At 47.3% G+C, this 15,498-nt stretch overlaps 1 protein-coding gene across 5 annotated transcripts in view; it reads right to left on the bottom strand.

Annotated features, from left to right (window-relative positions):
• LHX1 (LIM homeobox 1) overlaps nucleotides 1–15,104 on the bottom strand; it is a 42,011-nt gene extending 26,907 nt beyond the window's left edge. For 4 of the 5 annotated variants that reach the window (XM_069226563.1, XM_069226565.1, XM_069226564.1 and 1 more), the window contains exon 1: nucleotides 1,752–3,165. In XM_069226563.1, coding sequence (XP_069082664.1) covers nucleotides 1,752–1,921 — 170 coding nt within the window. In that variant the 5' untranslated portion in view covers nucleotides 1,922–3,165. Of the gene's footprint in view, nucleotides 1–1,751; nucleotides 3,166–14,843 lie in introns of those variants that run through there. The other variant, XM_069226567.1, reaches the window with a different exon arrangement.
• Nucleotides 15,105–15,498: the final 394 nt, after the last annotated feature.

Raw genomic sequence — 15,498 nt, 5'->3', positions numbered from 1 at the left:
AGTGAGGGAGAAAAACAGACAGGCAGCCAGGGAGCTGGATGCATAGATATTCAGAGACACAGACAGAATCATGGATGTAAGGACTGATAGAGAAGTAGATGTACGGATGCATAGCTCAAAAAGAAATAATATATACGTGTATAAATACTTTTACTATGTAAAGTACACACCTACTAACATAATATATATATATATATATATATATATATATATATATATATATTTACACACACATTGATCCTTCCTCCCATGTATCTGTGTGGACAAACATAACGAAAGATGGAAGGATGGATTTGTAGATGGATGAATACATGCAGATAGACAGGATGGATACATGGGCATACAAACGGAGGTAGATATGCAGAAAGATGAATGGAAGGATGGATCTAGGTACAGACAGACATACAAAGAGTTACGTGGCTGCGTGGGCCAATAAAGGGACAAGGATGCAGAGTTAGAAGTAAACCGAGGGACAGCTGGCATGAGATAGGCGGGTGGACTGACGTACGTATGGAGAAAAGGGCCGACAGACATACAGATAACCAAACATATCAGGGAGGATGGACACACAGACAAAGGTGATAGGCAGCTGGATGGCTGCATCAACGGAAGCGTGTACATACTTTCATACAGAGGGCGATATACCGAAGGATGGATGGATGGATGCCGGAAGTACCGGTATATGGGGAGAGATACAGGGAGACAGCCGCTTGGGGGAGAGCAAACAGACAGACATATAGACAGATGGAAGGTTGGATGGAGCAGCTGACAGATATACAGAGACACAGTGAGGCACGGACGGAGCAACAGACAGACAGAGGGAAGTATGGACCGAGCAGCAGACGGGCAGAGGGAAGTATGGACCGAGCAGCAGACGGGCAGAGGGAAGTATGGACCGAGCAGCAGACAGACAGAGGGAAATATGGACCGAGCAGCAGACAGACGGAATATGGACGGAGCAGCAGACAGACGGAAGTATGGACCGAGCAGTAGACAGACGAAGTGTGGACCGAGCAGCAGACAGACAGAGGGAAGGAAGTATGTACGGAGCAGCAGCAGACAGGGGGAAGTATAGACCGAGCAGCAGACAGACGGAATATGGACGGAGCAGCAGACAGACGGAAGTATGGACCGAGCAGCAGACAGACGGAATATGGACCAAGCAGCAGACAGAGGGAAGTATGGACCGAGCAGCAGACAGACGAAGTATGGACCGAGCAGCAGACAGACGGAATATGGACCAAGCAGCAGACAGAGGGAAGTATGGACCGAGCAGCAGACAGACGAAGTATGGACCAAGCAGCAGACAGACAGAGGGAGGCACGGACGGAGCAGCAGACAGACGGAAGTATGGACCGAGCAGCAGACAGAGGGAAGTATGGACCGAGCAGCAGACAGAAAGACGGAAGTATGGACCGAGCAGCAGACAGAGGGAAGTATGGACCGAGCAGCAGACAGACAGACAGAGGGGGCACGGACCGAGCAGCAGACAGAGGGAAGTATGGACCGAGCAGCAGACAAACCGACAGAAGGCAGCATGGATGGAGCAGACAGACAGGCAGGCAGACAACTGGAAAGCACGGTCGGACTAACAGACAGACAGAGGGGAGCATGGAGGGAGCATCAGAGACAGAGCAAAGCACGGAGGGAGCAGGAAGACAGAAGGGGCATGGACAGGGCAGCAGAGAGACGGGGGGAGCATGGACGGAGCAGCAGAGCATGGACGGCCGGTAGGCGCCCGCAGCACTCACCGGAAGAAGTCGTTCTTGCAGTAGAGTTTGCCCTCCCTTGAGAAGCACTTCTCGGTCAGGTTGCACTGGCACTCGCAGCACTGCACACACTTCACGTGCCAAGCCCTGTCCAACACGTTCAGCAGGAAGCGGTCCAGGATGGGCCGTTCGCACGCCGCGCAGTGCACCATTGTCTTTGGATGAGATTTTGGAGGCTCCCTTTTATTCCTCTCCCCAGCTGTCAATTGCGGACATGCAAAAGCAAAGCGGCCTGACGGGTGGGAAAACACGAATCTTCTAAGATGTGTCCTATGGGAGGCAGATTGCCTCAAAGCGGCGAGAAGACGTGCCTCGTCAGGGCTGGAGACTCCGGGGCCACCACAACAGAAATCAGCAAAGAAACAGCGACGAAGGCTTTTTAAACCGCATGCGGTCTGCTTTGTACTCAGGTCGGAGGTAGCGGAGTCAGTAGTCAAAGTGCATCAGTGTCCAGAAAAGCAAAACCGTGCCAACTACATAAAATGTAAAAAAATAAACAAATAACAAACACACCAACAAAAACGGAGCTTTGGGTTGAGGTTCTAACCTGCAGACATCACTATTGGAGGGGCTTCACGGGGTTATGGTTGCCAGCAGTGTAGCTTTGCGAAAATTCCTTGTTTCCCTTTCTTTAGTGCCTTGAAGGTAAGTGTCTCCCCCCACGGCAGGAAGCAGTTCTCAGTGCCTGTGTGGTGTCATGCTTCTGCCCCTTACACTGTAAACAAGCAGCTCTCGACGCCCTTGGGTAAGGAGTGTCTGTGGGACAGGTTCTGGCCCCTCTGGTCTCCCTGTCCGTAGGGCGGGAGGCGCCCCCTGGCCTCTCCCGTGGCTGTCTCAGACTGTGGGCTGTTGGGGTAAATGCCTGTCTCTGCTCCTGCCGAACTCAGGGTGTATGGTGTGTTCGAGCCCGGTTCTCTCCTGGCAGCGCTGTCCGTTTGCAGGTCTCAGTCTTTGGGGTGGTGGGGGTACGACCCTGGTTCTCCCCTGGCAGCGTAGATTTCAGTCAATTTTGGGCGGTGCGGGTTCCCCCGTCGGAGATCTCAGTCTCATTGGGGTGATGTGGGCACAAGCCCGGTTGTACCCTGGGCGCTTCTTCCTTTGCAGAGCTCAGACTGAGTAGAGCGGTGGGAAACGAGCCCGGTTCTCCCCCTACAAATCTCAGTGAGTGGCGCTGGAGCCGGACTCTGCCCCGCTATGCCCCGTGCGCTTCTCCCTCCCTGGCTCCTGCTCAGGCCCGGGTTCGCTGCCGCTCTTCCTGCCTCTCTCCCTGCCTTCGCTGCAGCCCGAGGATGCTCTGCTTGGTCCAGGCCAGCTCCAGCCCTAGCCTTATGCACAGCGCCGTGACGTCGGAGCCCGCGCCAGCCAATCAGCGGCGGCCCCTGCACCCATTAAGCACCCTCCCAGGGCTGCTGGCAGCAGAGTGCCGCTGCCTGCAGAATGGAGGGCGAGGGCTGCTGTCAGTGCTCACCTAATGTGCATCGGCCGCCAGGGTGAAACGTATCTCGGAGAGAGGCGGATGGGACGTCTATGTGACGAGCCAGCAGCAAGGGACCCGGCCGGTATGTATACACACGTGGCATTTACCTTCTATAGGTGTTCGAGTGCCACCGAGGCGAGGGCCAGCTGGATTGGCGACTGCCACGGAACTTGGGATACGATCAGAGACTTCCACGGGTATTTTTAGAGCAGATGCTACTGAGAGTATACGATTCAATGCAAGCTGTGTGTTATTGTGTGTGTAAAGAGCTGCACGTTTACATACTGTAGCCAAGCATCATACATAGTGCATACAGATTGTATTAAAATCTATCCAGAGACAGAAACACATGCATGTATGACGTAAATAGTAGCAGCGATGCGAAGGATAGCCACAATACTTGTCTACCCAATTCTACACGTAGGAAGATACATATCCACAAATAAAACAGTCGCACAGCGATACCACATAGAGGTAGACACATGTTTACATTATCTCCGCAACCTCTCTCTTCTTAAATACAGCAATAAATACACACATACGATATATACAAAATCAGTGTCACTACCTGTCTGTACATAAATATATATTCTATACATTTATATAAATGTACGCTATTATATAAACACTTGTATTATTTATATGTGTGCCCATCTGTGTGAAAGAAATCAGTACACATCTAAGATTGATTAGAACATTGTACTTTATATAGGTACATGATCCAATTCTATACATTGCATTATTATCCTTTACATTATTATAACAGTGGTACTCTAGATAGTTGTATGATGTAATAATGTACACTATACATTACATTACTACACTATAAATTACATTACCATAACAGTGGAACTGTATGTAGTTGTATGATCCAATAATACACATTATATAGTACATGTTTATAACAGTCGTACTCTGTGCAGGTACACGATCCCATAATACACTTATTCATTACATTATTATACATTACATTATTATAAAAATTGTACTATACGCAATTAAATGATGAAATAATATACTTTATACATGTATCCACTCTACCCAACTATTATTGTTATCAATCTAAAACAACATGCACACACACATTTTTTTATATGAACACACACATATATAATATAGTGATCAAACACAAGCGAGCACGGACACACATATTTATAAAACATATACGCACTTATAGTAATCCAGCACTCACACACTCTCATGTATCGCTGATACATACTGAGTAATTATGACATATGGTCCAATATTGGAATCGAGGGTTTCTGATGACGTAATTTATCAATGTCACTAGACCCCAGAGATGTCAATAAAGGACGATATTACACATGGAACAGATATGTTTTTGAATTACGTTTATTCTAGGGGTAGTTAGCATTAAAGCTGATTTCTTCGATGTGCAGCTAACAATGCCCTTGATTGGTATTATAATATTTAGGTAACATTTACCTTTCACGAATAAATGTCTGCTAAAACAATGGCGAGGAACAAGAGATTTATGCGATTCGGTGGTTTAAGCACTGCCTGCTTAATGATGGATGAACTTTCTGCATTTGCCACATACTTTGCAGAATTTTAGGAAAATGTTCTCTACCGCGTAGACAGCCTTGCTGCATAATTTGACTGTCCAAGCTGCACGTTGCAGTATGGCTCGGGGGCAAACATTAAACCTTTCTTTCACAAGGACAGTGAAAAAGTTCCCATACTTCACAGTTCCCTGTGAAATAGCCATACTTCACTATTCCCTGCGAAATGTAGGTATTTATACTATTGCATTTTGTGAAATAAAAACACCAGACAATACACACACAAACTACATTTTGTGCTTTTGATGCACAATATGAGGAGGTATGAAAACTTCAATACTCCATGAATGTAGAGAGAGAGCACGCGTGAGAGAGGAGGGGGCAAGAGACAAAGAGTGTGTCTATAAATATGGAACGCCAACCCTTTGGAAACAGGGACATTTTAGTGGGTGTACACGTGGGACTGAGTAGATCATAGCAAACGACGCTATAACTCGCGCGTTTAGAAATGCGCCAAAGGTTGGTTATTTTTATTAATTTTTAAACTGGTCGAATGGTTGGCGATGATGATTCCGCGGACAGGACTCCGTTGTTAGCTGCTTTCTGTGAAACGAATTCTATCGATAGGCAGCCCCAGGCGGCCCCTGACGCGGGGCTGCATTTAATCATCAGGCCGGAGAACGGCAGCATCTTCGCTGCTGACCGCTGTCGAGGGACATCACCTTCTTGGAAAATCAGAGAGCGGGGCCCTGGCAGAGAAAGGCCCGCGGTTTACACCACGGGGACCCTGTTGAGGGCTGGCATCCTTGCATGCATGGAAGGGACAGCGAAAGCACCCGTAGAACCATGCACCAAAACCGGTGCCATCGCGAGGCGCCAGAATGCACATCCACGCGACCCCACGACTAATCGAATAGTGCCCATCTATACAGCGGAAACACAGACCCAATTTTGTCCTGCTACTAATCCTTAGGCCGTTGTCTGGGTACGACCAATGTTGTGTATTTGATTGAATCCTCCGATTGTTGTTCTCGTATGCCAGAAGTTTTCCAAGGGATAAACCTGGTAGAATATCTAAAGAGAGGATGGTCTTTGCAATTCGGTTTTTAGCAACTAGAGGCACTCTGTTTTGCACAATGAGTTATGTAAGTGTCATCACTTCCTCTCTTCCTCCTTGCGTCACTCTCTCGGTGTCCTGACTAACATCACTGAGTTTTCTAATGGATCAGCTGCTGTTTGCCCCAGAAGGAGCCACGTCGGTGCCCCCACACGCTTAGCTGCCTTCTAGAGGGACACCAAGGGGTTGCAATGTCAGGGCACACGGCTTCCAGTTCCGTCAAAAAGCAGTGTGTCTTCTGGAATTGGCAGTCCACTTTCGGTGTGCGGAGGGCCACACCGGACGGCAACGGCTGACGTGTAAAAGGAAAGCCTTGCCCTGGGCGTGGTGGCGCTTGGCTCTGGGAATCTGGTTCACTCTCGTGGTCTGGGAGTCCACCCACCCCACCCTCCAGAAAAGGAGGGGGCGATGCCGAACCAATCCACAAATACATCTGTGCATACACAATACACACTGTTGACTGTCTGCGGCGAGTGACTGAGGTGATGATTGGTAATTCAATAAACTAGGTGGGGAAATGCTGTGCACATCTGCATCACAACAACTTCCAGGCGGGTGGCGGAGTGCCAAGGCCTGGGGCACACCTGCCCCGCCTCACCAGAACAAAAAGTAATTTATATAGCGCTGATATAGCGCTTACTACGCTTCACGAGGCACTGAAATCGCGAAACAGTAGAAATAACAGAAATGAAACCGGTTCGGGAAGGCAGAAGGAATACATGTTTACACGTTTGTAACACATGGATGTAGCAATAGTTTCATTGAAAGCACAAAAACTAACCTAACTAAATTCTTTGGATTAACCACTAACCGTGTGTTCCGGTGCAGCGTGCTCCCCGACGCTACCTCGTTAGCGGAAGCGCTCTATAAATGAATTTACAATATAATAAATACCTTCACATAGCCCCCTTGCGTAAAAACTTGCTCTACTAAAACCAGCACGAATGACATGCCTGCCATTAGGGTGCCCGGCCCTCTTGGGTTTAAAATATGATTTTCATTTTACCAACGTTATATTACGTTTTGTTTGCTTATTTGTGTTATATTTCCAAATATTGCTGTGTTTTATAGTTGCAGATTATTTTCTTTCTGCTGAAACTTTTGTACATTATCCTCCAAAACGAAGGGAGGTACCCGGAAGTGAGAACTCGTTTAACAAACCATTTCCTTTCATGAAACAGGACTCGGGCCGGATCTGAATACATCACTTCCTGGAGATGCTGTGAATAAAGACTGGGGCGTCTCCGCCTGCCTCGGGGCGGGTTCAATTTCACTCCATCACCATCGGATATCTGCTAAAGTGGCTGACCTATCCTTTCCTGTTGTGAACACGCTGAGGGGTGGCCACATATCGTACTCGTGGGTGTGGCACACTAGGGCGGGGCATATATCTTCTTCATGGGTGTGGCACACTAGGGCTATGCATATCTCGTACTCGTGGGTGTGGCACACTAGGGCGGGACATATATCGTACTCTTGGGTGGGACATACTGAGGGATGAAAATGCTTCCCTTGTTGGTGTGACACACTGAGTGGTGGACTTATCGTCCTCGACGGTGTGTGACACACTGAGGGGTGGCCATATATCGCCTTTGATGTTGTGACACACTAACGAGTGGACATACATAGTAACACAGTAAGGGATGGATATTAAGAGCCCTCGCGGGCGTGACACACTAGGGGGCGAACATATAGTGGCCTTGTGTTTGTGACGCGCTAGGGAGTGGTCATATAGCGCTCTCGCGGGTGTAACACACTAAGGAGTGGGGGTTTTCGTCCTCGTGCTAGCGGCATAACAAAAGGGTTTGGGGATACCGCTCTCAGTTATAACATATTTAGGAATAGAATTACATATAAATCGCTCACTTGGGGGTGACATATCGAGGAATGCACTTATATCGCCTCATGGTTGTGACACGTATAAATTGCCCTCGTGGTTGCGACACACTAAGTTGTGGAAATGTATCGCTTTTGTGGCACTGAAACATATCAAAAGTGGGACGGATACAGCTCTTGGGGTTGAGACATCGTTAGGAACAGACATATACGCGCTCTTGGGTGTGATATATCGCACCCCTCGTTGCTGAAAACCAAGCTTTCACGATATATTACCCTCATGTTTGTGACATACTACGAAGGATGGGCACAGATCACCATGCTTGGTGTGAAATATCGACTGATGGCTATATTGCCCTCAGAAATGTGGCATATGTAACACATGGAGTGGAGGGCAGGCATATTCTGCCTTCATGGTCTGACATATTAAGGGATATATACATATATACCAGTGACTGTAACATATTATGGAATGGATACACATTCCCATCATGCTACGACGTACTAAAGGACGAACATACGTAACTCTCAAAACATGAAGGTATCACGAACACCATAATGTCCGTGACGTACTAAAGGATATATTGTCCTAATACTTGTCGCATATGGAGTGATGAGTGATACCGGATGTGACACATCAAGGGATAAACGCAGAGCGCATGCCTGGTTCTCGCATATCGAGGTATGGCGATATATCGCTCTCTCCGTGGCCATCTATTTAGTGATGGATGTACACCACACGTTTGAATAGCTCCATATACACTGCCTGAAAGGGAGGGTTAGTACAGAGCGGATGTAATTTTGGGACAGAATTTTGATGCATTCGATTCTCTGCTATAGTGTTGTGCGGAATAAAGGTGCTCCGCGGCGCTTTGAAAGCTGGGCCGTAAACGGGCTGTCAGTGCAATGCTAAGTCTCCTTTCATCGCAAGGGTATTATTACTTGGAATAAGCAGGACCGAAAACAGGAAGGCTGGAATAGAGCACCTCTCAAAATTTCTGTGCGAGAGCGCCTGTGCCCCTCTTTCTCAGGGAAGCCTGCCCCTTACAGGGAAATGGATGGGCACGGAGCAGGAACGGGACAAGCGGACATGGCCCACTGAAAAATGCTGCTTTTTGTCGTCAGGGTTCGCCAGACCCCCCCCCCCCCCCCCCCCCCCCCCGCTTCATTTAGGTAGAGGCCCCCCCCTTCAGTGAAGCATGACTCGTGAAGGGGCATGGAAGGGCACGGAGAAGGAAAAGGACTGGCGGACGCGGCCCACTACTGAATACTTGTTATTGTAAGGATTCGCCCCTCCCCAGCACCCCTATCTGGGGACAGCCCTTTTGGAGGCGCACGGATGAGCACGACGCCGGAGCAGCACTGATTCTGAGTCACGGAGTCCAGATTTCTGGGGCATCCACCCCCGACACTCATTGTGAGAGGCGGAGTGCCAGTTCCGGAGCACGGATAGGCATGGTGCAGCAAATTCAACAGTTTTCTGACGCGGCAGAATTAATTTTACAGTCTGATTTTAGGGGGCAGTTTGCTTAATTTGAGGAGTCCACGGGGCCTTAAGCAGGGGCAGGACAGTTGTTCCTGCCACATTTTCCGCTGGCGAGAAAAGAACACATTTTATTACAGTGAGAGTTCAGGACATCCCCTGGTCACAGGGCACTGTAGTTGGTCTGCAGGTTTCTGCAACTCCCCCCCCTTCAAGAGTGTCCTCACTGAATGAGTACCACCGAATGTGGTATATTCTGTGAGATGACCAACCAAGGTGCAGATACCAACCAAGACGGTAAAATAAATAATAATATCCAATCTGCCGGGCACACAGTCGAGACAGTGGCACCATGTTTTTTTAATTAATTTTACCTGCCATCGTGGTACAAGTGGCAGAACACATCTGATTTGTATTAGTTGTGATTACTATTGCGGATTGTCATGAAATATGTATTTTATTGGGGAAGGCTGCAGAGAACGTGAACCCATCGGGGAGCCACCCTTCCTGCACACGGCCGGATGGGACACGGAGGCTCACCCTGTGGTGGTTCTTCTCGCCCCCACGCCCCTCCTCTCTTCCAGTCCGCCCCTCTCAGCTGTTTGTCTTTTTTTTTGTACCGGTAAAACTAAAGAAAAGCGTGTGGACTTGAGCTCGCTCTACACCCCCAGCAAGCACATGGCATGCTTCTCATGGGCGGTGGGATGAGGGCGTCTGGCTGCACAGCCCCTGCCCCATAGAAACGTACAAGGTGACAGCTGTAGCCTGCTGTCAGGGGGCGCTTCCCTTTCATTCCTCTCCCCTCCCCCGGCGCCCATGACATGGCTCCAGGCTGAATGAGCGCTAGGACCGAAGTGCCCCTTTTTTTTATTATGTTTAATGCCAGCGTCTGTTTTTAAGTCCAACTTCAAGTAACGAGTGGGACAAAAGTGTGAGAAAGTCAAAGGAGGTGGCTCGTACTAGGAATGCTAGAGCCGCTAGATCTCCTGCAAAGGCCTAGGTATAAGGTAGGGGTAAAAAAAAAAAAATTATTAAGGCCATGCCCACCGCTAAAGCAGCCCTAGTAATCCAACTAAGGGTGAAAGGCATACGACCTCGCACCCCATCACAATCGCCTGCAGATATCAGCACTGACCGGACAGGGCACTGACGGAGTGGGCATGGGAAGTCACGAGTGCACCTCTGACCACATAACCCCATTTTACTCCAGAGACAAGTCAGAGCCCGATAACACATTATCACATGATTATATAAAGGCCTGCTCATCTTCATTTCTATATGATACAGTAATATCCACGTTTAAATAGCTGATGTCTACTTAAATTATGCAGAATCTGCTTCTCCGATATTTCAACCCATTGTCTTTGACATTTGGGATCTGTATGACTCACTTTCAAAATGTATTTTTATTTTTTAGTATGATCTATAATGGATTCTCCTCCATGCCTCACTCCATACACCTCCTCAACATAACCTGCATCACCAGGGACTATTCTGTGCTCCAGAACATACCCCCACCCACCGTGCATCGTTATTACTCACGTCCCTCGAGCATAGCACTTGAATGGAGAAGTCAAGACACATGTATGTCCACCCCTCAAGTCCCAAACCAATCCACTCCCTCCACCTTCCACTCGAGATCTTCGAACATGATGCATCATTGGTGCATGCCAACCCCCCCACCCTGCCTCCCTCCCACCTAGCCCACCCCAGCTGACCTCTACAAATTTCAGGCAAGGAAAGTCTCAGAAAGGGAGGGATTTATGTCAATGGCCCACACCGTCACCAAGTGCGCCCGCAGAGACCCCTGCACTCCTTGATCAAATATTAATATAACTCACCCTTGTGAAGCAGGACATTGCGCTAGGAGATTGCACTTGTGAGGCCATAAAGGCATACCAACCCATTCTACCTTCTTATCCCCTAGCACCAGCAAAGAGCACCTTTCCTTGTTTATATGGCATTCACTCCTATGGTACATGGCACTGCACTGGTGACGGCCAGTGGTTAAGTTGTAAAAGAAAGACTGCCAGTGCTCAAAGCTTTGCTCAGCCTCCTGCGGTCGTGCATTTAAATGTCGACACACCTGAGAGGCTGCATAGTCCTAAATCTACTTACTACTAGACAATCCCTTGCCCTTTACCTCACTCTTGTACGTTCTTGCTTTCTCCTCTAATTACTTTTTTCAGTATTTTGCTTCCTCCGACTGACTGCTTTGTTGTTTTCCCTCTTGCTACAAGTAAACGCATGATGCAGAAAAATAAGTGCTGGTCCCCCCAAAAAGTACTGGAGGCCTCAAGTGGTAATCACCAGCACAAATTTAGCCCCGGAGTAAGGCCATGGGTTCAAGACACACCACTGACAAGATTGGGCTTGTCTAGATCCAGCTCACCCCATCTCCCCATACTCCACTCCCTCATGTCTGTAGGTGAAGGACAGGTTTCTCAGCGATATGTAAATCAGCCTCTCCGGAGCGCTGTTTCTGATCTGAGACTCGTGAAAGGACACTGTGGGTTCTCCCAGCAGGGGCATACACCATTCCTTGGGCTGGGTCCTGGCATATTCACTGCCTTCATTTTCTGTTTAGGTGCATGCCATCCAACGTAGGGTGACCAGATTTTGAGAAGCAAATGCCGGGACATACATGTCAGATATAAAAGCAGAACTAAAGTCTTTAGTGTTACTTTTATTTTATGTCTGACCTGTCCCGGTATATAGCCATGTAAATGATATATATATATATATATATACACACACACACACACACATTTACAAGGCGGTTTGTTATATAATACTAGCTGTGGCAGGACCTCCACTCTCCCTGAGCCCTCCTTCCTATTCTAGCTTTCCTCTGTTGCGAGCTCGCAGCTGACCTCCTGTGCTACCAGAAAGAAACAGATCAATTAAATCACATTAGAGGTCTCTCTTAAAAGGAGAGCATAATTTCATTTCTGCTTTGCACAACGACTTTATCTTTGTCCTAAAAGCCAGGTCAGTTACTGAAAATTAGGAAAAGTGTTAGGACAGTCCTCTGAAAACCGGGACTGCCTTGAGAAATGAGGGACTTCTGGTCACCCTATTCCAACAGCACTTTTAATGGCAACCACTAACATAGCAGTGTCTTTGCTCTTAGACACAGAAGTAGTATAATGACATAGCTCTTACATGGGCACTTGCAGGAGTGATGCAGGAACAGATGAGGCATGGAAAAGGGTTCCAGGATTTGGGCTTGGTAAACGTACCTGAGATGCAATTTTCTGTCTTACGCAGGGCCACTGGAATTATGCGATTCTACAGATGCAGCGATTTTTGCATAAGTATGTATTTGCTGCATTTGCAACGTAATTCATCATCTGCATAATTTGCAGATTTTAACAAAAACAAATGTTTCTAGCTTAAATGGACCAAAACTTACAGAAAATATAGTGATTCAGATTCCTGCGCACCTGAATGCTTTTTGCAAAGTTTGACTAGTCATCTTTAAATTGCTTATTATTGTGTTTGCGTGCTAAATTGTTACTAATAAGGTAAAACGTGATTACCAGACACTATTACCAGGTGTAAAAAATAACTAAATAATGAAATAATACTATCACAAAATGTGCCATGTTATGCTGCATGAGTTGCATTGCCTCATCATCTGTTCAACCCTGCCGCATAATTTGGTCTTCCTCTGATGCATAATTATCTTAGGTGCCCTTTAAGCAGACACAACCCCCACTTGAGAAGCAATCTGTACTGAGGTGTGGTTCATTTCAATGTGATGCAATTCTTGAAACGCAAGCCTCCTCTCTAGTTTACAGCACTTCTCTCTGTGGTGTATTTCTTCACCCTGAGGCACAGCTCTTTTCCATGGAATAGAGCTCTTCTCTTTGAGGTGCAGTTGTCTACCTAAGAGTGCTTCCCGAAATGCATTTCTCCCACCTAGATACAGTTCTCCTTGAGATGCACTTACTGCTCTTCTACCGGAAATGCAATTCTCCAGCCGAGATGCAGTTCATCTCCATGGGAAGCAGTTCTACTCCCTAGGATTTAGTTTTCTCTCTGAAATAAATGCACTCCTGCTTCTTGAGATGTAGCTATTCTCTCTGCTTTACAGCTCTTCTACCTGAAATGCAATTCTCCAGCCAGGACATATTCCTTCTCCTTGAGATGCACCTCTTCTCCTAGATGTGCAATTCTCTACCTGGACATAGTCCAGCTCCTTGCGATGCACCCCTTTGCTCTGAAAACTAATTCATTTCTATAAATTTGTAACCAGTGTTGGACACCCACAGCAGACCTAAAGATACTGAAGTGCACAACTGTTGAAACTAAACAAGCTTTTGATCTTAAATCAAGATTAAGGTTGGCCACTTAGTAGATGACAGTACGTGAGCAGAGGCATATTTCAAAGAGGAAATAGAAAAGTGACGGAGAGCTAGAGAGAACGCATGTGCACAACTCTTGATCTGTTGGATCTCCTTAATAAAATCCAGGTTTCTGTAATTCCTTCTGGTGGTCTTCCCTCTAGCCCACTAAATGTGGAATTCTCCAGCATTACAAATGTACTCCCAAGGCGACAACAGCTCTGATCGGTTCTAGATCACCACTTCCTAACTGACGCAGTCATTCAGATAACCTATGTTCAAGCTTAGCCCTTTCAGCACAAGGATTTTTGGCTCCGTGGGCAAAGTAACAATTCGACAATGACCTCTAATGTCAATGTGGCCGATTTGCCGTTTCTGGAGGCAATCTGGCACCCCTTTGCTGAACCCCAGGCTGCAGCCTCGTGTTGTCTTATTTTCTTGGCTTGAACAATCTCAGCCAAGCTCCAACAGATTACAGAATTCCTCTAAGGGGGGCTCTTGGTCAACCCTAATCTCTGTCCTTAGTCCTCTCACATTAATGGACATGTGTCAAGTGCACTTCTTAGTTCCCAAGCTCTGACCAGCATTTAAGTATCTCTTCAACCCTTGGCTCTGTGGGTAGATAAATGAATGAAGAAGGAAGATCAAAAGGTCCCTCCTCTACACGTCACTCTATACCTCCACCTATGCCTATAACCTCAATTCCTTCTCCTTCTTTCCAAAGTATTGCATACTATTCTGCCCTTTCTTACGCCGAAAATGCCCCTTTTCTTCTGCCACACCCCTGTGCTGTTCTCCTGTGCTCTTTACCCACTTTTTGCACTTTTATTTCCACCTACCGTCTCCATTTCCACCTGCTCAGTGCTGTTTGCCCTGTCTCCAACTCTTTCTTTCACTTAAAATACTCACTTGGACCCTTCTCTTGAACACATTTAAATCCATGTTCGTGGTTTTATCTTCTCCCTGGGTGCTTATGCAGCTCCAAAGTGGACGGTGGTCATAAAATGTCCTTTTTGTGGAATTCTTCATACCTTACTCAAGCAGTTTCTAAGGTTGCAAATAGATCCTACACTGTTACCCGATTAATGTTATCTCGGAGGGATGGACATCAGGGTCAGCCTTGTCGCGATTTAATCGCACGAACTCGAAAATCCCACTCAGCCATGCCGAAGTCACCATTCATGCACTACTAGAACTCGAAAAATCCGCCATTAAATAAATAAATAGGCTCCCGTAAAACCTGGGCATTGGCCCGAGACTAAGAGTTCTTTCCATCTCGTGGAGCTTACCTTGGCAACTTCTGGGGAGCAGCCATTGATTGTGTAGTGTCGTTCAGAGTTTCCCTTTCTTGAGAAGGAAGTCTTCAACTGCAAACAGAGAACGAGTGGACCAGTGTGAACCACATAGTCTATATCTAAGTCCTGACCCTTGTGTGCAAGAAGGGTCAGGAACACGGGCCCTGTCTTCGTTAGGACAGGTAACGATAAGGTAGGCCAAAGTAGCTCACTTCCGGCGCTCGAACCTGCAGACCAGATCAGGTAGGCCAAGCCCTAACGGTCCGCTGTCAGGTGTGACGTCATGACGTAGAACTTCCGGCCGCGGTGAGCCTACGTCTCGTTCCTGAACGTGACCGGCCGGTGGGGAAGCGTTATTTTCGATTGTTTTATTTCGGTCGTGGCCGCTGCTAGAGTGAGGTTTAAAAGGAATTGCAGCCATTCCTGCACCGCAGACGGCATATCATGGGAATATTAGGCGAATAGCGAGGCGGCAATGGTTGCTGTTTACGTGATTTTTTTTAATGTATAACAGTGATGTAGTAGGCTTTGAATTTTTCTTACAGGCTTTACGTTTTTTTTTTTCGTCACGGGCAGGCCTGGTTTTATTTTGGTTCTAGATGAACGTAGTGCTTATTGTTATTACACAAACAAAGGTAGTGTCGTAGCC

The sequence above is a fragment of the Pleurodeles waltl genome, chromosome 3_2 (genome assembly GCF_031143425.1).
Source record: "Pleurodeles waltl isolate 20211129_DDA chromosome 3_2, aPleWal1.hap1.20221129, whole genome shotgun sequence".
NCBI lineage: Eukaryota > Metazoa > Chordata > Amphibia > Caudata > Salamandridae > Pleurodeles > Pleurodeles waltl.
Note: the sequence above shows the minus strand (reverse complement) of the source record. Positions and strands in the feature narration are given on the sequence as shown.